Source organism: Bubalus kerabau, chromosome 6 (genome assembly GCF_029407905.1).
Source record: "Bubalus kerabau isolate K-KA32 ecotype Philippines breed swamp buffalo chromosome 6, PCC_UOA_SB_1v2, whole genome shotgun sequence".
In the NCBI taxonomy this organism is placed as follows: domain Eukaryota; kingdom Metazoa; phylum Chordata; class Mammalia; order Artiodactyla; family Bovidae; genus Bubalus; species Bubalus kerabau.
The window spans coordinates 67,382,376-67,403,227 of NC_073629.1; the positions used below are offsets into that span (position 1 = coordinate 67,382,376).

At 35.5% G+C, this 20,852-nt stretch overlaps 1 protein-coding gene across 6 annotated transcripts in view; it reads left to right on the top strand.

Annotated features, from left to right (window-relative positions):
- USP33 (ubiquitin specific peptidase 33) overlaps window positions 1-20,852 on the top strand; it is a 59,423-nt gene that overhangs the window by 22,532 nt on the left and 16,039 nt on the right. For 3 of the 6 annotated variants that reach the window (XM_055585421.1, XM_055585418.1, XM_055585420.1), the window contains 14 exons: window positions 1,139-1,270; window positions 1,473-1,526; window positions 1,938-2,000; window positions 3,170-3,322; window positions 6,070-6,172; window positions 6,909-6,978; window positions 7,970-8,083; window positions 9,150-9,228; window positions 14,007-14,424; window positions 16,814-16,954; window positions 18,114-18,229; window positions 19,351-19,523; window positions 19,625-19,719; window positions 20,338-20,371. In XM_055585421.1, coding sequence (XP_055441396.1) covers window positions 1,190-1,270; window positions 1,473-1,526; window positions 1,938-2,000; window positions 3,170-3,322; window positions 6,070-6,172; window positions 6,909-6,978; window positions 7,970-8,083; window positions 9,150-9,228; window positions 14,007-14,424; window positions 16,814-16,954; window positions 18,114-18,229; window positions 19,351-19,523; window positions 19,625-19,719; window positions 20,338-20,371 — 1,694 coding nt within the window. In that variant the 5' untranslated portion in view covers window positions 1,139-1,189. The remainder of the gene's footprint in view (window positions 1-1,138; window positions 1,271-1,472; window positions 1,527-1,937; window positions 2,001-3,169; window positions 3,323-6,069; window positions 6,173-6,908; window positions 6,979-7,969; window positions 8,084-9,149; window positions 9,229-14,006; window positions 14,425-16,813; window positions 16,955-18,113; window positions 18,230-19,350; window positions 19,524-19,624; window positions 19,720-20,337; window positions 20,372-20,852) is intronic. The other 3 variants (XM_055585419.1, XM_055585422.1, XM_055585423.1) reach the window with 3 other exon arrangements.

Below are 20,852 nucleotides of genomic sequence, written 5' to 3' on the forward strand. Positions count from 1 at the left end.
GCCTGGCATGCTGCAGTTCATGGGGTCGCAAAGAGTTGGACACGACTGAGTGACTGAACTGAACTGAAACATATTTAACAAAAAAGTTCTATCAAATCAAATTTAAAACTGTTTAAGGGCTTCCCTGGTAGCTCAGATGATCCACCTGATGGATCATCTGATGATGGTCATCTGATGATCCAACACAGGAGATGTGGGTGTGATCCCTGGGTCAGAAAAATCCCGTGGACAAGGGAAAGGCTACCCACTCCAGTATTCTCGCTTGGAGAATTCCGTGGACCTTGTAGTCCACTGGGTCACAAAGAGTCAGACACAACTGATCAGCTTTCACTTTTGCTTTCAGGCTCTAAGTCTGGTCAAAGTCTCAACCTGGGATAACTTTGTTGCCTAGAGAATATAGTTTTACACTGTGTAGTGACCTTGGTGATTGAAGCTCAGGGTGGTAGTGAGGGTGTTCTGGCAACTAGTGGGTAGAAGAAGGAATGTTGTTATCTTGCAATGTACAGGACACTCCCAGCTACAGAGAATTATCTGGCCTAAAGTGTGAGTAGTGCAGGGTGGAGAAACTCTGATACAAAGTGATTATCCAGGTATATTGCTCGAGTACCAAACTGTTTTATTTATATCATCTGTGGGGGCTGTTGCTAGTGTGAAAACGGTTTCCATCTGAATTCTTTTTCTTTTCAATTCCAATTCTAGCCTAAGGGTTAGTCTTTTTAAAAGAAAAATAGGGAATGTAAATACGTAAATGAAATAACCTGATGTTTTTCCCTTTTATCTACCTCAAAAAATGAACTTGGAGAAGGGGGAAAAACAGCAAAAGTAGTGGAGAAACAAACTTGCATTGACTCACAGGTGTCAATTTTAATAAAATGATTATTTATTAGTAGGTAAACTTCCAGTGTTGAAATTAAGTTGTGAAAATAACCTCAGTGTATTTGAGAATATATAGTTTTGTAGGGCACTACAAAATTCAGTTGTGAAATTGAATTGTGAGAATAGGTCAGTGTATTTGAAAATATATACTTTTGTAGGACAAACTTATAAACATGTGTGCTTCTTATTTTACCTTTTATTTTAATAATTTTTCATATATTAGCACTTTTAAAATTAACTTTTCTGGCCAATTTTTCTGTAGGTGTTACCTCATTTGGAAAGCCTTGAGAAACAGGAAAACATTACTAACAAAATGTCATCTTTTCGAAGTCATTGTCCACATTTGGATTCAGTTGGTGAAATAACTAAAGAAGATTTAATACAAAAATCTCATGTAAGATAGAGGGCTTTTTTCCCTTCCTTTAAAAAATCATATTCATTTTTCTCTCAAACAAACGTGGGTTTATTTTTTTTAGTAAATTACTACAATATCCTGTGTTCATGAATCCAGATTTTTATGTATGATCTTAGTGAATGTCTGTGTTTGGCCGTGTTAATGGAATGGTGATGTTATCTCTGTGGTCTTCTTCGCACAGGGTTCTTGTCAGGATTGTAAAGTCAGAGGACCAAATCTTTGGGCATGCCTGGAGGTATGTGTGTGTTTCTTCTTAGAAGTTTGATATTATAAAAATTTATATCTGAATAAGGTGAACTAGATTTTTTTGACACAAGATTTCATAAATGAACATACTTTAAAAAGATTGTTATTGATAATAAAAATTAAACTTTGGGTATTAACTTACAATGCTTTTTGCAGAGTTTAGTAAATCACTAAAATATTTTACACTTTTTATTAGAGGTGACATATCTTTTAGCTTAAAAGTATTCTGATTATATTCTTTTGTGCCTGGTACCTTTTGGTTAAAATAACTAAGTTTGGAAGTCATTTAATCTTTAAGTTAAAATGTGATCAGAACTTCATTATAAATGTAATTGTAATGCTTATTATTATAAATGTACATGTAATAAAATGCCTTATTTTCCTTTTTATATATTTATAGAATAGGTGTTCATATGTTGGCTGTGGTGAATCACAAGTGGATCATAGCACCATACATTCTCAGGTATGTATATAGAAAAATTTCATGCCAGACATTTTTTAAATATAGCCTGAGGAAAAAGAAAAACAAATACAACATTATTAATTCAAGTTGTCATTCAAAATTTTGTCCTTTTATTCTTTTTTTTTTTTTTTTTAAATAAACAATGAGTTAAATCTTAGCTTATAAAAAGATGGGGACGGGAATTGCTGGAAAGGTCAGTATTAGGTAATATGAGGTGGTAAGTAAAAGAGCAGTGATTTAAGAAATGTACCTCCAGGTGTATGGAGGTGATCCCTGGAAATATTAGGAGGATATGGAAGTTGAAGTCAAGTCTAGAAGTCTAGGCTTATGACAGGGCCTGACTGACTTCAAGGCTCAACTCATATTACCCTTTGCTTTACATCCTCCTTACTGGAGTCTCCTGTCTACGTCACCTTGGTGGTTTGGTGCTTGTGTGTAATTCTGGGATGCTTATTTTACAGATTAGATAGAGCTCCCATTCCAAACTATACCTTTCTCGAGAATGAACCATCTTTTAATATTTATCTCTACAGCATCAACTGTTCTTGACAGGGTTCCTCAAGAAAATTACTTAAGACTCTTAGGCATCTTCATACATAATTAATTTACTTCTCTTTGGTGCATCTAGAATAGTTGTGTTATATGCCATTCTTGGGAGAACTGAGAAAATGGTTACTCAAATCATTTTCTGTAGGGCATTATTGTCTTTGCAGAACTCCAGATGAGAAAGGCGAGAATTTCACATATCCAAAATCATATATTCACTATTGCTTGAGCTCTTTTGTGCTTTAATTCACGTCCTTTGTATTCTTTTGCCATTCTGATGTCCTCGAACACTTACTTTGCTATTGTCATTTTTCTTGTATTATGATTACTTGCTAACTGCAAAGCAGACTCTCATAATAACTCTTTGTTTATCTTTATAATGAATAGTGGTGAAAATAATAGAATAATTTTTGTAGTAGGCTTGGCTATTGTTACTATTCGCTATGCTTTAGCAGTAGTGGTTTATCTAAGTAATGTTTATTTGGTGCCCTGGTTTAAATCTTCTCTTTTGAATATATTTTTATTCATTAAAGGCCAGCAGTTTATCTTCTATCATCTTTTGAAAGGCTTTCAACTATAACTAATTTTGATTCCCCTTCTCTCTCTCTCATGAAATTATTCAGGAGACGAAGCATTATCTAACTGTGAACCTTACCACCCTTCGAGTATGGTGTTATGCTTGCAGCAAAGAAGTATTTTTGGATAGGAAATTAGGAACTCAGCCTTCATTACCTCATGTAAAACCACTTCACCAAATACAAGAAAATGGCGTACAGGTAATAATTTAAATCCATGGAATTAAAATATTAAATACTTTCAGAAGATAATTACAGAATTTGTCATGTAGCTGAAATTTTAAAGAACCCTACTTCACCTTTATTTTACCAGGTTTCCATAATGTGCCTTTTTTCCTCAAATGAGACACAGAATCTGGCCTTTTTTCTTTTGTAGAATGATAAATTAGGGTAAGATTGAATCTCACACGTGTCTAAAGATGGAAAAGCACCTTATAGGTTTTAAAAACTTAAGCAACTGGCTCTAGGAAAGATGATGGGCCTTCTTTAATAGGCCCTAATTCAACTATCTTTTCCTCATTTCCCTCCCTGCTTCACTCCCATGTCTATTATTGTGAATGTTTTACTAATTTATTGAAAACCAGATAGAATATATTAAAACTTAACATCAATCTTTGACTACAGAATATGTGTGAACTTGCAAAGATTGCTCACTTAATTTTGAGAATTTTCAAGTTCTATAAAAATTGGAAAGGGAGGGACTTCATGGCAGCCCAGTGATTAAGACTCCATGCTTCCACTGCAGGGGGCATGGATTCGATTCTTGGTTGGGGAACCAAGATTCCACATGCCTTGCAGCGCCCCAGAGAAGAAAATAGGAAAGGGAAATGGAAAAATAAGAGTAGTTGGTATCTACTTATTCTAATTATCATTTGATCTGTTTTAGTTAACACATCAGTGAGGTTTTTTTCCTGTGGGTTATAGAAATTACAGTGTATTTCTAGAATTGTGTTCTTTGATGCCAATTCTTAAGATTTTTTTCTGTTGTATCTTTGTATTACATTCTGATGGTAGAAATTTGTGATAATAAATTTGTTTGCCTCACATATAATGTAACTTAAAGTGACTAGATTTTAGACAAGGTATACTTGTTGCATTTCTAGTTTCACAGTTGAATGACTCTAGTTCATAAATCATCATCACTGTTTCTCCCCTGATACCTATTTATCATCCAGAAATATGTTTTTTGGTTTTGTTAATGCCCTGGTACTTTGAAAAGAACTTTGTGTGAACCCTCTTATACTATTAACAAAAACGTGATAATTAAAAGTTTAATCACATGAGGAACGGGTAACAATTTTTATATTAATCAAAGAATAAGTACAGATAGTTCACAAAGAAGAAATACAAATAAAAACACATCAAGAAAATAATCATCACTAACTAAAGAAAAATGTTAGAGCAGTTATCTGCCATTTCTACCTGATAGATTACAATTGCAACTCTCTTTTTTTAAGCAGTGACTTTTTAATAAATATATAACTTGTTTATTCATTTATTATTTTATTTTTGGTTGCACTGGGTCTTCATTGCTATGAGAAGCCCACGCACCACAGCGAAGAGTAGCCCCCGCTCACCACAACTAGAGAAAGCCTGCGCACAGTAACGAAGACCCAGTGCAACCTCTTAATGAATGCTGAATCTGGTTGAATAAGAATACTGATACTTTTCTGATAGCTTGTAAATAACTTTCTGGTGAGTTATTTTTATGACACATAAAAGACATGAATTTAAGTTCATACAACTTCCCAGTGATTTTGTTGTTAAAGAAATTGCTCAGAAGAAAAATTTATTTGTACAGATTTCTTTAGTGATAGAAAATTTATAGACTATGTGAACCCAATTCATCAGAGCATTAATTACAAGTTAACAATATTGGAAATCAGTCAAATGTCATTAAGATTTTTCAAACAGTATTCTAGAAGGTAAGATTTTGAACGATTTTTTTCTAAAAACTGTTCTGCTGCTGCTGCTAAGTCACTTCAGTCATATCTGACTCTGTGCAGCCCCATAGACTGCAGCCCACTAGGCTTCTCTGTCCATGGAATTCTCCAGGCAAGAGTACTGGAGTGGGTTGCCATTTCCTCCTCCAGTGCATGAAAGTGAAAAGTGAAAGTGAAGTCACTCAGTTGTGTCTGACTCATAGCGACTCCATGGACTGCAGCCCACCAGGCTCCTCCGTCCATGGGATTTTCCAGACAAGAGTACTGCAGTGGGGTGCCATTGCCTTCTCCGAAAAACTGTTCTACTTCTCTGTATTTCAATACAACAAAGTGAGAATATAGGCCTTCCCAAATGTCTAGTATTTACAAATGCCAGGAAGGTAAAGTAAATGTATAAAGTGGGTGGGTGTGAGAGCATTTGCATGCCATGTGGAAGAGGAATAGGCTGTAAAGTTTGAGAACCAGAGCACGTGCTGAGTTGCATTCTGCTGTTCAATTTCAGCCTCCCACTGATTTTTGCTAACTGAGTACAATGTACTTTGAGCTTCTTCTATTAGAAGAAAACTTGTAAAATTTGAGTTTAAAAAAAAAATTTAATTGGAGGATAATTGCTTTACAATATTATGTTGGTTTTTGTCATGCAGCAGCAAAACTTGATTTTTTTATGTGAGTTCTCCCAATGTTTAAAATGTTAGCTCAAAAGTTTTGCTTTTGTTTAGGTGTTTGGCCTTTAAAAATTTTTTTTTTTTTATTTAAATAATATGGACTGGCATTTGACCAGCAAGTCACCAGTTGCAACCTCTTAAGTTAATCTAATTCTCAGGAATTAATTTTGGAATTTTAGAAAATATTTTGAACTATTTCATATGCATAAAAGGATGCAAAATAGCTTCAGTAACAAGTATCAGGAGAGACTGTAGAAGTCTACAGACCGGTTGAGTAAAAAATTTTCTAAAAATTTAACCTAAGGATTTGTTTAAGCCTGCTATCTTTTCTGTTATCAAGGATTTTAAAATACCCAGTAACACAACATTAAAAACTCCTCTGGTTGCTGTGTTTGATGATCTGGATATAGAAGTAGAAGAAGAAGACGAACTTAAGGCAAGAGGTAAAATAATTCTCCGATATAACACACTCCTTTGTATGCCATTGCCCATTTTGTAGGGAACTGTATTGTGAAAATTTCAAAGTCTAGAGGTGATAAGATAATTATAAAAATAAATTCTAGGAACCAAACTATTTGTTACTGCTTTTTTTAAAAAAGTCACCAGTTTGTATAATTAATCAAGGAGCATTTTAAGTTCTATCTTTTTTTATTTACTGCATTATGCATCATTTGAAAATACCAAGGAAATATCCTTTTGTTTTTAATGATGCATGAGTGAAAGTCATGCTAGTTGGCAATATTTGATTGTAAGAAATCAATAAAGTAATTGTATTATTTAAAAGCTGAAATTTTACCTAGGAAAATTATTATTTGTAAAAAAAGCAAACTGACAGTTTTGATACTTGGTTTCTCTGGCATCACTTTACTGAAGCCCACAGTATAAACTATCTGTATATATAGTTTTGTACAAACTTTTCTGTTTTATAATTCATATAAGGGAATCTTAGCTCATTAAGAGTATATCTAAATAATTTTCTGAAAATTATCACTTTGGTGTAAGTCTGACCCCTCTTTGAGTTGTTCAAGTTGTTGCTATTTGTATTTCTATAATGTATTTTGTATTTCCTTACCATAGCTTAGGAACCATAATAATTACCTAGTTATGTACTTAGTGAACACTCATAAAGTTGAGTCATTGGATTATTGAATGATGACATAACATAATTTTTCTTAATAGGTCTTACAGGTTTGAAAAATATTGGAAATACTTGTTATATGAATGCAGCTTTGCAGGCTCTTTCTAACTGGTAAGTAGATAAATGAATTTTGTTAGTATAGTTGTTTAAAGTTATTCTTGGAGCAAAAAACCATGATGCTATAGTATGCTTAGAAAAAAAAGAGAAGTGAGAGAGGGAAAAGAAATATAATAGTAATAATGAAAAGTTAATAATTATATTCAGTCTTCCTAGCCAACAGGATCCCATTAATCCCTTGCTGTACGTCTTCCTCACCCTTCTCAACACATGAAATGCCTTCACGTAAATTATCTGGATTAACTAAAACCTACATGTACAAATATTCCTGAAAAAGTTTTCCTCTTTCTTGTTAATTAACTCCTAAGGTAGAGTAAGCAAGAAACTGAGTTGGGACATAATCCATTGTTGTCCCCATAGGGTTACTACTCTGTGCCTGTGGTTTCCTAAGAGTGCTGGTCCTGGCTTGGCTCCTAGGGAGTTATATGTCTTGGAGGAAGTTGTTTGTTTTTACATCTAGAAAAGGAGGAGTTTGAACTAATTCCTCTAATCACTTTTCATTCAGAGATCCTAGGAAAATATTTTATATTCTTCTGTAGATGGACAGTCTCTAATAAAGCAGTTAGGTTTTTTTTGTTTGTTTTCCCTCAGTCTTAGTCCTGTGAAGCAGGTAGATGCAGTATGAAATGCTCTGTAGATGATCACCCAGGGAAGAGAGGGAAAGTCATAGAATCAAGTTCTGAGGAACCCTAATATTTAGACACCTGATTAGAGCAGAAAAAAATAATAAAGAGGGGAAAGAGTTGCCAGAGAGGAAAAGAAGTAAAGTAGAAAAATGATCTGACAGCGTTGAGGTCTCTAATGTTGTGGGTCAAATCTGCTGATGTGCTCAGCAAAATAATGAGGAAATGAATGTGAAGCTGTAAAAGGGAGCAAAGAAATAATAGATACAGTGCTTTATTTGTCATAGTTCATTGAATGACTAGAAGTCAATCAGTATTAAGCTTTGACTCGATTCTAGAATTTCTTTTTTTTTTTAAACTAGCCCACCTTTGACACAGTTTTTTCTTGATTGTGGAGGACTGGCTCGAACAGATAAGAAACCAGCTATTTGTAAAAGTTATCTCAAACTGATGACAGAGCTCTGGCATAAAAGCAGGTATATACTTATTATGTTTATTATCTTTATTATATTTAAACTGAATATTGTAAATATTTGCACGTGCATTTATAGAGACGTAAAAAGTAGAAGAGAGACAGATTGAAGCATTCAATTTTGGCCACATTACATTTGAAAATGAATATCCAAATGAAGTGTCTGGACTGGAGATAAAATATTGAATTGTTGCAGTGGCTGTTACACTTGTGAATTTTGTAGACATTCTCACAATGCTAAAATCAGGCCATAGAGACATATATGAATGTTTATTTTTCTGCTTATATTTATTTGCTCTAAGTGTAGCATTAGATGAGTAATTGTCTGCTATAAAGTTTTTTGTATTACAACTCTTAGTTATTTATCCCTGTTGAGTATTACCTGGCTCTAATGTTTCCAAGTTCCTTACTCTATAGTTAGAACTTGCCCTTAACTGCTATGTTTAAGTTTCTTTGCTCTGAAACTATGAACTTCATATTCTTGGAAGTTTACTAAACTTCAGAAGTGTCATGGTATAGGATTCTAGATGATTAAATCTCTTATGGTTTACTTTTCATTTTTGTTTCCATGGGTATTTGATAACTGGTTTAAAATTTTTATTTAGGTAGTGTACTAGGTATCCTTATCTTAATTTTGCCAGGCATTTTAAGTAATTAAAATATTATTTTAAGTAACTAGTATTTTTTGAAAAATCGTATGGTAGAACATAGATATTTCTTTAGGGGAGAGAGGAATAAATTATAGCTTAACTATAAAAAATAAGCTATTTTCATGAACTTTTGAAGCTTAGTACTGGGCCACTTTGAATGACTTTTTTGAAACACGAACACTTTTCAGTTTGACTCTTTGAAGTTTTGATTTCTCATTTCTAAAATAAAAATTAGGGCCTTCCCCAGTAGTCCAGTGGTTAGGACGCTCAGTTTCCAGTGCAGGGTTGGATTCCCTAGTCAGAAAACTAAGATCCCACGTGCTACAAGGCATAGTCAAATTAAAAAAATAATTGCTGGATACTTAAAAAAAAACTAACTAAAAATCAGAAGTTTCTTCCTAAAAATGTTTTCTTCCTCAGGCCAGGATCAGTTGTGCCTACTACTCTGTTTCAAGGAATTAAAACTGTAAATCCAACATTTCGGGGCTATTCTCAGCAGGTAGGTCTTTATTGCTTAGAAGTTTTAAATTTGGGGGTGTGTAAATATGCCAGTATTTTCTAGTGCTTTTAGCTTTGAAAAGTTTCACATCCAGAGATAAATTTTAACTTATATTTTCTGTATTTTATAGTTAAAATTCTTTTTTTTCATATTTGGAAAGGTTTATTAGAAAATCAGAATTTAAGAGCAAAGAAATACAATCCAATAGATAACATCTATTCAGTATTGTATAATTTAAATCTTCCAGGGGTAAACAAGGTTTGACAGAAAGAAAATTCATAAAATAGCTTCGATAGTACGTCACTGTAAAAGTGAAAATCTGTTTTCATACAACAGGCTATAAGTAGCTGAATGCTACCCCACAACCAGAATGCATTATGCCTTGCTGCTAAGTCACTTCAGTCCTGTCCGACTCTGTGCGACCCCATAGACGGCAGCCCACCCGGCTCCCCCATTCCTGGGATTCTCCAGGCAAGAACACGAGTGGGGTGCCATTTCCTTCTCCATATAGTTAAATATTTTAACACTGTCATTTATTTAACATTACAATATGATCCAAATTTAATTTTTCACATACAGCTAACAAATGTAGCAAACAACAGATTTAAGAATTTTCTTAATCTGTTTTTAAAAGTTTCTTCTTCATTAATTTTTGTGCTTACATTAATATATAATAGGTCTATTTCTGGACTTTCTAATCTACTTCATTGACCTGTAATTTTTTTAATTGATACAAGTGGCAGTTTCGGGAGAAGGCAATGGCACCCCATTCCAGGACTCTTGCCTGGAAAATCCCATGGACGGAGGAGCCTGGTGGGCCGCAGTCCATGAGGTCGCTAGGAGTCAGGCATGACTGAGCGACTTCACTTTCACTTTTCACTTTCATGCATTGGAGAAGGAAATGGCAACCACTCCAGTAATCTTGCCTGGAGAATCCCAGGGATGAGGGAGCCTGGTGGGCTGCCGTCTCTGGGGTCACATAGAGTTGGACACGACTGAAGCGACTCAGCAGCAGCAGTGGCAGTTTCAATTATTGTTGTTTTATGTAATATTTTTTCATGTTAATACCTAATCTTCACATATGTTTCCTTTTTTCAAAGAAATCAGATCACCTCAGATTAAATCAGTTGCTCAGTCGTGTCCGACTCTTTGCGACCCCATGAATCGCAGTATGCCAAATACCTGTTCCCTATTAACTTTTTCTTGTACAAATTCCTGTATCATAGGGACTTCCCTGATGGTCTGGGGGCTAAGACTGTGTGCTCCCAATGCAGGAGGCCCAGATTTGATCTCTGGTCAGGGAACTAGATCCTACATGCTGCAGCAGAGCTTGCATGTTATAACTAAAAAAAAATTTCATATTAAAAAATTTTTTTTAAATCTCACATAAGGTCCTAAGTGCCTCAGCTAAGACCCAGTGAAAGAAAAAAGTGAAAGTGAAAGTCTCTCAGTCGTGTCAGACTCTTTGCGGCCCCATGGACTTCTCATGGACCCCATGAAATTCTCCAGGCCAGAATACTGGAGTGCGTAGCTGTTCCCTTCTCCAGGGGATCTTCCCAACCCAGTGATTGAACCCAGGTCTCCCTCATTACAGGCAGATTCTTTACCAGCTGAGCCACAAGGGAAACCCAAGAATACTGGAGTGGGTATCCTATCCCTTCTCCAGCAAATCCTCCTGATCCAGGAATCGAACCGGGGTCTCCTGCATTGCAGGCAGATTCAGACCCAATACAGCCAAATAATTAATACGTAAATTTGTTTTTTAAAATTCCTGGATCACAGACACTGATTTAGTAGATGTAACTTCAGTTCAGTCGCTCAGTCATGTCCGACTCTTTGCGACCCCATGAATCGCAGCACGCCAGGCCTCCCTGTCCATCACCAACTCTCGGAGTTCACTCAGACTCATGTCCATCGAGTCAGGGATGCCATCCAGCCATCTCATCCTCTGTCATCCCCTTCTCCTCCTGCCCCCAATCCCTCCCAGCATCAGAGTCTTTTCCAATGAGTCAACTCTTCTCATGAGGTGGCCACAGTACTGGAGTTTCAGCTTTAGCATCATTCCTTCCAAAGAAATCCCAGGGCTGATCTTCAGGATGGACTGGTTGGATCTCCTTGCAGCCCAAGGGACTCTCAAGAGTCTTCTCCAACACCACAGTTCAAAAGCATCAATTCTTTGGCACTCAGCTTTCTTCACAGTCCAACTCAGATCCATACATGACTACTGGAAAAACCATAGCCTTAACTAGACGGACCTTTGTTGGCAAAGTAATGTCTCTGCTTTTCAATATGCTATCTAGGTTGGTCATAACTTTCCTTCCAAGGAGTAAGTAAGCGTCTTTTAATTTCATGGCTGCAGTCACCATCTGCAGTGATTTTGGAGCCCAAAAAAATAAAGTCTGACACTGTTTCCACTGTTTCCCCCTCTATTTCCCATGAAGTGATGGGACCTGATGCCATGATCTTCGTTTTCTGAATGTTGAGCTTTAAGCCAACCTTTTCACTCTCTACTTTCACTTTCATCGAGACTTTTTAGTTCCTCTTCACTTTCTACGATAAGGGTGGTGTCATCTGCATATCTGAGGTTATTGATATTTCTCCTGGCAATCTTGATTCCAGCTTGTGCTTCTTCCAGCCCAGCTGGATGTACTCTGTATATAAGTACATGTATTTCTCATCATGTACTCTGCATATAAGTTAAATAAGCAGGGTGATGATATACAGCCTTGACGTACTCCTTTTCCTATTTGGAACCAGTCTGTTCTTCCATGTCCAGTTCTAACTGTTGCTTCCTGACCTGCATATAGGTTTCTCAAGAGGCAGGTCAGGTGGTCTGGTATTCTCAGCTCTTTCAGAATTTTCCACAGTTTATTGTGGTCCACACAATCAAAGGCTTTGGCATAGTCAATAAAGCAGAAATAGATGTTTTTCTGGAAATCTCTTGCTTTTTCGATGATTCAGCGGATGTTGGCAATTTGATCTCTGGTTCCTCTGCCTTTTCTAAAACCAGCTTGAACATCTGGAAGTTCATGGTTCATGTATTGCTGAAGCCTGGCTTGGAGAATTTTTACTAGCGTGTGAGATGAGTGCAATTGTGTGGTAGTTTGAGCATTCTTTGGCATTGCCTTTCTTTGGGATTGGAATGAAAACTAACCTTTTCCAGTCCTGTGGCCACTGCTGAGTTTTCCAGATTTGCTGGCATGTTGAGTGCAGCACTTTCACAGCATCATCTTTCAGTATTTGAAAGAGCTCCACTGGAATTCCATCACCTCCACTAGCTCACATTCCAGGATGTCTGGCTATAGGTGAGTGATCACACCATCTTGATTATCTTGGTCGTGAAGATTTTTTTTGTACAGTTCTTCTGTGTATTTCTGCCACCTCTTCTTAATATCTTCTGCTTCTGTTAGGTCCATACCATTTCTGTCCTTTATCGAGCCCATCTTTGCATGAAATGTTCCCTTGGTATCTCTGATTTTCTTGAAGAGATCTCTAGTCTTTCCCATTCTGTTGTTTTCCTCTATTTCTTTGCATTGATCGCTGAGGAAGGCTTTCTTATCTCTCCTTGCTGTTCTTTGGAACTCTGCATTCAGATGCTTATATCTTTCCTTTTCTCCTTTGCTTTTTGCTTCTCTTCTTTTCACAGCTATTTGTAAGGCCTCCCCAGACAGCCATTTTGCCTTTTTGCATTTTTTTCCATGGGGATGGTCTTGATCCCTGTCTCCTGTACAATGTCACGAACCTCCGTCCATAGTTCATCAGGCACTCTATCTATCAGATCCAGTCCCTTTAAGCTATTTCTCACTTCCACTGTATAATCATAAGGGATTTGATTTAGGTAATACCTGAATGGTCTAGTGGTTTTCCCTACTTTCTTCAATTTCAGTCTGAATTTGGCAATAAGGAGTTCATGATCTGAGCCACAGTCAGGTCCCTGTCTTGTTTTTGCTGACTGTATAGAGCTTCTCCATCTTTGGCTGCAAAGAATATAATCAATCTGATTTTGGTGTTGACCATCTGGTGATGTCCATGTGTAGAGTCTTATCTTGTGTTGTTGGAAGAGGGTGTTTTCTATGACCAGTGCATTCTCTTGGCAAAACTCTGTTAGCCTTTACCCTGCTTCATTCCGTATTCCAAGGCCAAATTTGCCTGTTACTCCAGGTGTTTCTTGACTTCCTACTTTTGCATTCCAGTCCCCTATAATGAAAAGGACATCTTTTTGGGGTGTTAGTTTTAAAAGGTTGATGTAACTTGGGGGCTATCAATTTGTATTTTTTATAAACATTCTAGATTGATCAAGGATTTTGAGATATAGTACAAAATTAGGTAAAGCTTTAATTTTAAGCCAAACATACTTGAATTTGATATCTCTCTGAATTCTTATTGTCTGATGAGGCAAATCCACATTTTCTTTACACCTTACTCCTCAAGTTTTGTGTTTTTTTTTTTTTTTTTTTCAGTAATAGCAGTACTAAAGCTACTTTCAGATCATCTTCAGCTTTTTGTTCTATTTTTTTTTTAAGTTTTTCTTGAAATACATCTTCAGTTTTTCATTACTTTTGTTTTCTAACTTTTTTTTGTTTTTTAACTTTTTAGAACTTAGAACATCCTATCCCTCCAGTGCCCTATGTTCTGCGAAGTTGTATATCCACAGTGTAATGCTACACGTGTAGAAATCAATTGCTAGCCACATTTTGTCTCTCAAGTTTTTCTCTCTAGTTTCTGCATACACATATTTTTAATGAAATGGTACTATCTGTGTTGCTTACATATAATAGGATGCTCAAGAATTCCTTCGATGTTTAATGGATCTGCTTCATGAAGAATTGAAAGAACAAGTCATGGAAGTTGAAGAGGATCCTCAAGCTATAATGGCTGAAGAGACCATGGAGGAAGACAAGAGCCAATCAGATGTAGATTTTCAGTCCTGCGAATCTTGTAGCAGCAGTGATAAAGCTGAAAATGAAAATGGCTCTAGAAGCTTTTCTGAAGATAATAATGAGACAACAATGTTAATTCAGGATGATGAAAACAATTCAGAAATGTCAAAAGATTGGCAAAAAGAGAAGATGTGCAACAAGATTAATAAAGTACATTCTGAAGGAGAATTAGATAAAGATAGAGACTCTGTATCTGAAACAGGTGATTTGAACAACCAGGAAACTGTCAAAGTGCAAATACACAGCAGAGCTTCAGGTGACAATTTTTATAATTTGCAAATGATAGTGTTTCATTTGTGGACAAAGGGTGCAAGATATGTGTTCAAGATTATGTTTGTAATTTTACTGTTTTCTAAAATAACAATATTTTGTGTGGAGTTTGTGACCTCATAGTTCAGCCATACTAATTTAAAGAAGTAAGGAGGGGCTTTCCCTGGCAGCCCAGTGGTTAAGACTCTGTGCTTCCACTACAGGGAGTATAGGTTCTATCCCTCTTCGGGGATCTGAGATCCCACATGCTGTGTGGTACAGCCAAAAAAAATAGAGAGAATTAAATAGAGGTTACTTTTGTGCTTTCTAACTAGTAGCTGCTGCTGCTGCTAAGTCGCTTCAATCATGTCCAACTCTGTGACCCCATAGACAGCAGCCCACAAGGCTCCCCCGTCCCTGGGATTCTCCAGGCAAGAATACTGGAGTGGTCTAATTAGTAGAGTTTAGTACTATTTGCATGTGAGTATTAAGTTAGTGTCATTTAAAGCAGATTTGTAAAACAGCAAAATAATCCAAATTATAGACTATTAGATTTAGATTGCTGTCATTGGAGTCATGTCAGTTACAAAATATTTAGTGTATGCTTGGCATAGGAGTTTAATGTATTACAATGAACTCTGTTATGATAGATTATACCACAGTCCTGGTCACTATTCTTTTGAGAAAGAGCAAGTGGCCAAATGAAAGACAGTTGAGTTGTTTTGCATTTTACATTTATTTTTTCTTGGGTTAACTTGTCTTAGCTTAATGTGGTATTTAATTCTCCAAACCACATAAAATCAAACCATCAGAGGTTCAGATTCTCTGATCTTAAAATAAATGGCAGACAAGGAATATAAAAATTTATCTTCTATAATTACTGAATAGTGGGCAGTACTGAATTTACTAAGGTTTTTGAATGAACACAACTTTTTTCTGGAGAAGAAGGGTATTTCCTTAACCACAGGAATACTCGTGGTTCAGTGCGTTAATATTGTGCAGTAATACTTGTGTGCGGTGCATAAATGCCTTCTAATCAAGAAAACCTGTCAGGCCCCTTGATTATACTGACATAATGTTTAGAAGTTTAGATGTGGTTAGAAGTTGTTTAATCATTAGTTATGTAAAATTTCAGTATTGAAAGACTTAGCAGTCTGCTATCTAGCCTTTCCTCATAAAAAGCCTAATTAAGTAACCTACTAGTTCTTTATTGTTCCATAACCAGTCTATTCTTAAAATTAGTAACTAATTAATGACCTAGATCAGGGATCTGAGCTTTTACTTTTTCTGATTGAAAAATGTGACAAAGATGATAAGTGAAGAGAAGTGAAGTTGCTCAGTCGTGTCCAACTCTTTGCGACCCAGTGGACAATAGCCTACCAGACTCCGCCGTCCATGCGATTCTCCAGGCAAGAGTATTGGAGTGGGCTGCCATTTCCTTCTCCAGGGGATCTTCCCAACCCAGGGATCAAACCCGGGTCTCCTGCATTGCAGACAGATGCTTTACCGTCTGAGCCACCAGGGAAACCCAAAATATATAACATCTGGTCTTTTGTAGGGATCATTTGCTAATCCCTGACCTTCCCTGACCTAGATTGTATTAACTTTATTCCCTTCTAAAAGGCCTAGAGTGAGTCTCCTCCTCTCCTCCTATTTTCTTCCCCTAGTATTATCAGTCTACTTTTAGTCATGGTTGAGATAATAATGAGAAATGCTTCTGTGAAAGTCATAAAAATCATTTCTTGTGCATTATCTGGAAAAATCTCTGAAATCATTGTTTCAGCGTCTTTTATGTACACTTCTCTTTTCTTCACTCAAATGCTTTTTAGCAGTCTCTCGCCATGAAACTATGTTATATACTAGGAATCCAACAGCAAATCAAGATAGCTCTCATAGAGCTTATATTTTCTTGATTCATAATTTAATTCTCAAAAAATGATGTTTTTTCTGACAGAGGGTTTTATTTCCTTTTATTACAGTAAGACTAAAATAATTTATAATTATTTCATGCCCAAATTTCTTCCTGGATTTTGATTACTATGTTAGTTTGGGAAGATAATCTCTCTTTCTCCCATATGGTTTTAAAGCTTTCTAGAAACTGCCCCAATTTGCTTTAGTTTTTTAAATACTAAATTAGGACAAATACAGTCCTCTTCCGCTTTATATTTCCACTGCACACTTTCTGTATTGCCTACAACAGTAATGCGTTATGAACATTAATAATAACATTAATAGTAATTAATGCTGCTCACTTAGCAAGCATAATGTCTGTTGAGTATTTCACCTGACATTTATTAATGTGAATTGTGTTCAAAATCTCAAATGAAAAAAGCTTTCTTTGACAGGTGGAATCATTTTACTATTTAAGGTAATAATACAAATTTTAAATATTACAGAATATATTACTGATGTCCATTTGAATGACCTGTCTACACCACAGATCCTCCCATCAAATGAAGGTGTTAATCCAAGATTATCAGCAAGCCCTCCTAAATCAGGCAATTTGTGGCCAGGATTGCCACCCACACACAAAAAAGGTAGAAGTTTCAGTTACTCAGGTTCCTTTGCTTTGATAGTTTAAAGTGTTAATTATGAAATATTATTCAGGCTTTTTAAAATTGACAGCATCATTTTATACAACCATGATTTAAAATATTTTTGTGTGTGTGGCACAAATTTATGTATGACAGAGTTACTCTTTTGGCATAGGGTTCTGAGTTTCAGCGCATGCATAGATTGTTAGGACCCCCACCACAAACACAGTGTAGAACAGTTCCAGCTCCCCAGAGAAGTCTCTCATAGTACTGTTCCATCCATAGTACTGTTCCATTCCCTCCCAAAGCCCCAGCCTATCTGTTCTCTATTCCTATTGTTTTTCCTTTTCCAGAATGTCATATACATGTAATCATAAAGAACATAGTCTTTTGAAATAGGCTGCTTTCACTTAGCTTAATGCATTTGAGATACAGTCACATTACATGTCTGAATAGTTCTTTTTTATTAGTATTTCATTGTGTGACTGAACTCAGTGAGTGTATATACTCACTGAAGGATATTTGAGTTTGTTTCCAGTTTTTGGCAGTTAAATAAATATTTCTGTACTAGTTTCTGTATGAACATAAATTGTCACTTGTTCAGGGTAAACACCTGGATGTGGGATGCTTGGGTTTTATGTTAGTTTTATGCTTAATGTTGCATGAAGTTAAAGAGTCTTTATGACTTTGTGTTAGAATTATTTAAAGACATCAAAGACATAAAAAGCATGATCCATAAATGAAAAAAAATTAAAATCTTTCTTGGCAAATTATTAAGAGAATGAAAAGATTGGGAGAAAATATTTGTAAATCACATAGCTGACAGAGGACTTGTATCTAGAATATATAAAGAACTCTCAAAAACTTAATAGAATCCTTTCTTCAAATAAAGCCTTACTTGGAAGCAACAACAAATAAGTAAAAGCATAACTGTTCTGGTTGAAGTCAAGATGGGGAGACTGAACCCTTTCTATTTCGTCATGGTTTCTCTTTGAGGATTTTTGGTTGTTCTTTGTTTTCTTTAGGTAGTGCTTTTGAATGGTATTTTGACAGATTTTTTTCAGCAGAATAATTTTGCTGTTAATAGTTTCAGAAAAAATGTAAAGGAACTATTTTGATTTCTAAAAGAAAAAATTCTTCTATACTTGTTTTTCAATCCTAGTTCAATCTGCATTATCTCCAAAGAGAAAAAAACAGCACAAGAAATACCGAAGTGTTATTTCAGACATATTTGATGGAACAATCATTAGTTCAGTTCAGTGTCTGACTTGTGACAGGGTGAGTATGTGAGAATTATAATACACAGGAAATTTCTTTCAAATGCTTTAAAAAAAACTGACAAGATGGTGTGAGAAGTTTTAATTCCTTCTCTTTGCTATTGATGATTATACTTTTATTTCAGGTGATTGCATAAGTATAAATTGATTCTAAGAGTAGAACTTGTTTTTTGGAAGTAATAGCAGCATACTTTTTTAAGGATGGGTCTTGACTTGTCATTGAACAGGCATGCATTAGCAGGAAGAATTAACTCAGTTCTTCATCTCTGGTCACAAATAAAGGAGATATGTTGCTCAGCAACCAGAATTTGAAACACATGCATATTCTCCCAAGGCTGATGAAATTAGCAGGAAACAGTTGTTACTGACTTGTACAAGTCTATGAATGTATCATCTCACTTGGTTATATGGTTTGTAAATATTTTCTCATGTTAAGATTGGATTCAGATAATAAAAGTAGTATCAGGTTTATACAGAAGAGCGTAAATTAATATCATCATGAGATTTTTTTAATAATACCTCTAAATTCCTGAATTTCTTAGAGGTTTTAAGAATGGTTTTACTTCAGTATAGTGATGAATATAATTAAAATAAATGTAAAATGACATATCTCAAAAAAGAAATGACCCAAAGAAAGTTTTCTGTTATTGTGTTAGAATTAAGGCAAATCTAAGGGTTTTCAATAGTCTGTTTTAGTATCAGTTATTTAAATAGAAATATCCTGAAATGTTTTCAGCTGTTTATGTTTTGCATCTTGTTTTTTAAACTACATTTAATAACTATCACTAGAGGTCATTTCCAAAAATAAAGGCAGTCGTGATAAACAGTTTGAACCTCAAGCTGCAGTGGCTGGGTGTGAGGTACTTCTGTTTACCACTGTGTCCTCAGCTAATGGGGATGTTAGTCGTTATGGTTTATGTGAAGATTAAATTTAGAGCAGTTCCCGGTACAAAGCAGTTTTGCTTTAGTTGTTACTTTTGCTTTATTACTATAAAAAGCAGTTTGGTGTTTTGGTTTTTTTCCTTATTATAATTTGCTTGGATCTTTGCCGTCTAAAATCTGTCCTCAGGTGTTTGTGCTGGATTATTTTCATCCCATTCTTAAAACACAAAACAATTTTAGGTGTCTGTAACCCTCGAGACCTTTCAAGATCTGTCCTTGCCAATTCCTGGCAAGGAAGACCTTGCTAAGCTGCATTCATCAAGTCATCCAACATCTATAGTCAAAGCAGGATCATGTGGCGAAGCATATGCTCCACAAGGGTGGATAGCTTTTTTCATGGAGTATGTGAAGAGGTATGTGTGTATTTTCTTTGTTATTAGTTCATTGTTTAAGCTGCTGTTTCTGCTGTACTGGCAGAACATTTCCTTTCTTTTTTCTGTCAATGATGTTTCAGGTTTGTTGTCTCATGTGTCCCTAGCTGGTTTTGGGGTCCAATAGTAACCTTGCAAGATTGTCTTGCTGCCTTCTTTGCCAGAGATGAACTAAAAGGTAAGAAATACAAAATAGTTTTCATCTATGGCTAAACTGTTGTGAGTGAGCTAAAAGATTAGTAGGACTAAATATGAAATGTATTCATAAAAGCTAAATTTTGAGGCAGCTTAAATAGTGCTTGCCCATATTGCCACAGTGCCAGCATCTATCATGACGACATAAATACTCTAAGTAATATCCTGAAATAACTGATACAAACTCCTATAGAATACAATATTTGAAGTGTGTTAAATCTGCTCTGAGATTGAAAAAAGAGAAAATTCAGCCAGTATAAAAGACTGTGTATCTGAATTAGTCTGAATTTCTCAGTAGTATTTAAATCCAGTCCTTCACTATTTTGGAGTGCCAGCACCTTCCTTCAGCATACAATAGGCAGTCTGAATTTTGTTGAGTGAATAAGTGGGCACAGTGTTATTTGAGATGGGCCTTCTGGGTTGAAAACAAGAGAGAGGTGAAAGGTGTTGTAGACAAGGTTAATATGCCGACTTAAGCAGAGACTGAAAAATGCATTACTGTTCTACGGGATCGGCGTGAGAAGCTCAAAGAAGTGCAAAACCAAAAGAAAATAGCTTGCTTTTAGTTGGAGAGGAGTAACCAGGTCTGTTCTATCCTCAGGTGACAATATGTACAGTTGTGAAAAATGCAAAAAGTAAGTGTCATTGGCAATGCTTTTAATTGCATGCTTTGTATTTTAAATGATATTTTTCTTGGTTATTTGAATTGGACATGTGAGATTTGTCCTAGTAAAAATGAAGAAACCTATTCTGTAAAACAAATTCAAGGTTAAAAATTTAACAAATTTAATAGGCTTAGCTAATATGTGACAGTGTATTTTGAGATAAGGTAAGTATGTCATTTTGCAAAAAAACATTTTCCATATATATTATAGACATATACTAGGATATATAACATGCATTTTTATTACCTAGGTTAATTCTGCCATCATAAATAATGCAGTATTCTCTTCTGGTTTCTCAACATAACAGGCTAGATTTAAGAAGTGAAAGTGATTATAAAGTGCATAGTTTCAAGTCTATGTAAAATTCAAAAAGATTATACTGCCTGTAATGTTACCTGCTGTATGGGGGCCAAATAAAAAAGACAGATAAGAAAAGTATGGATTTGAGGAG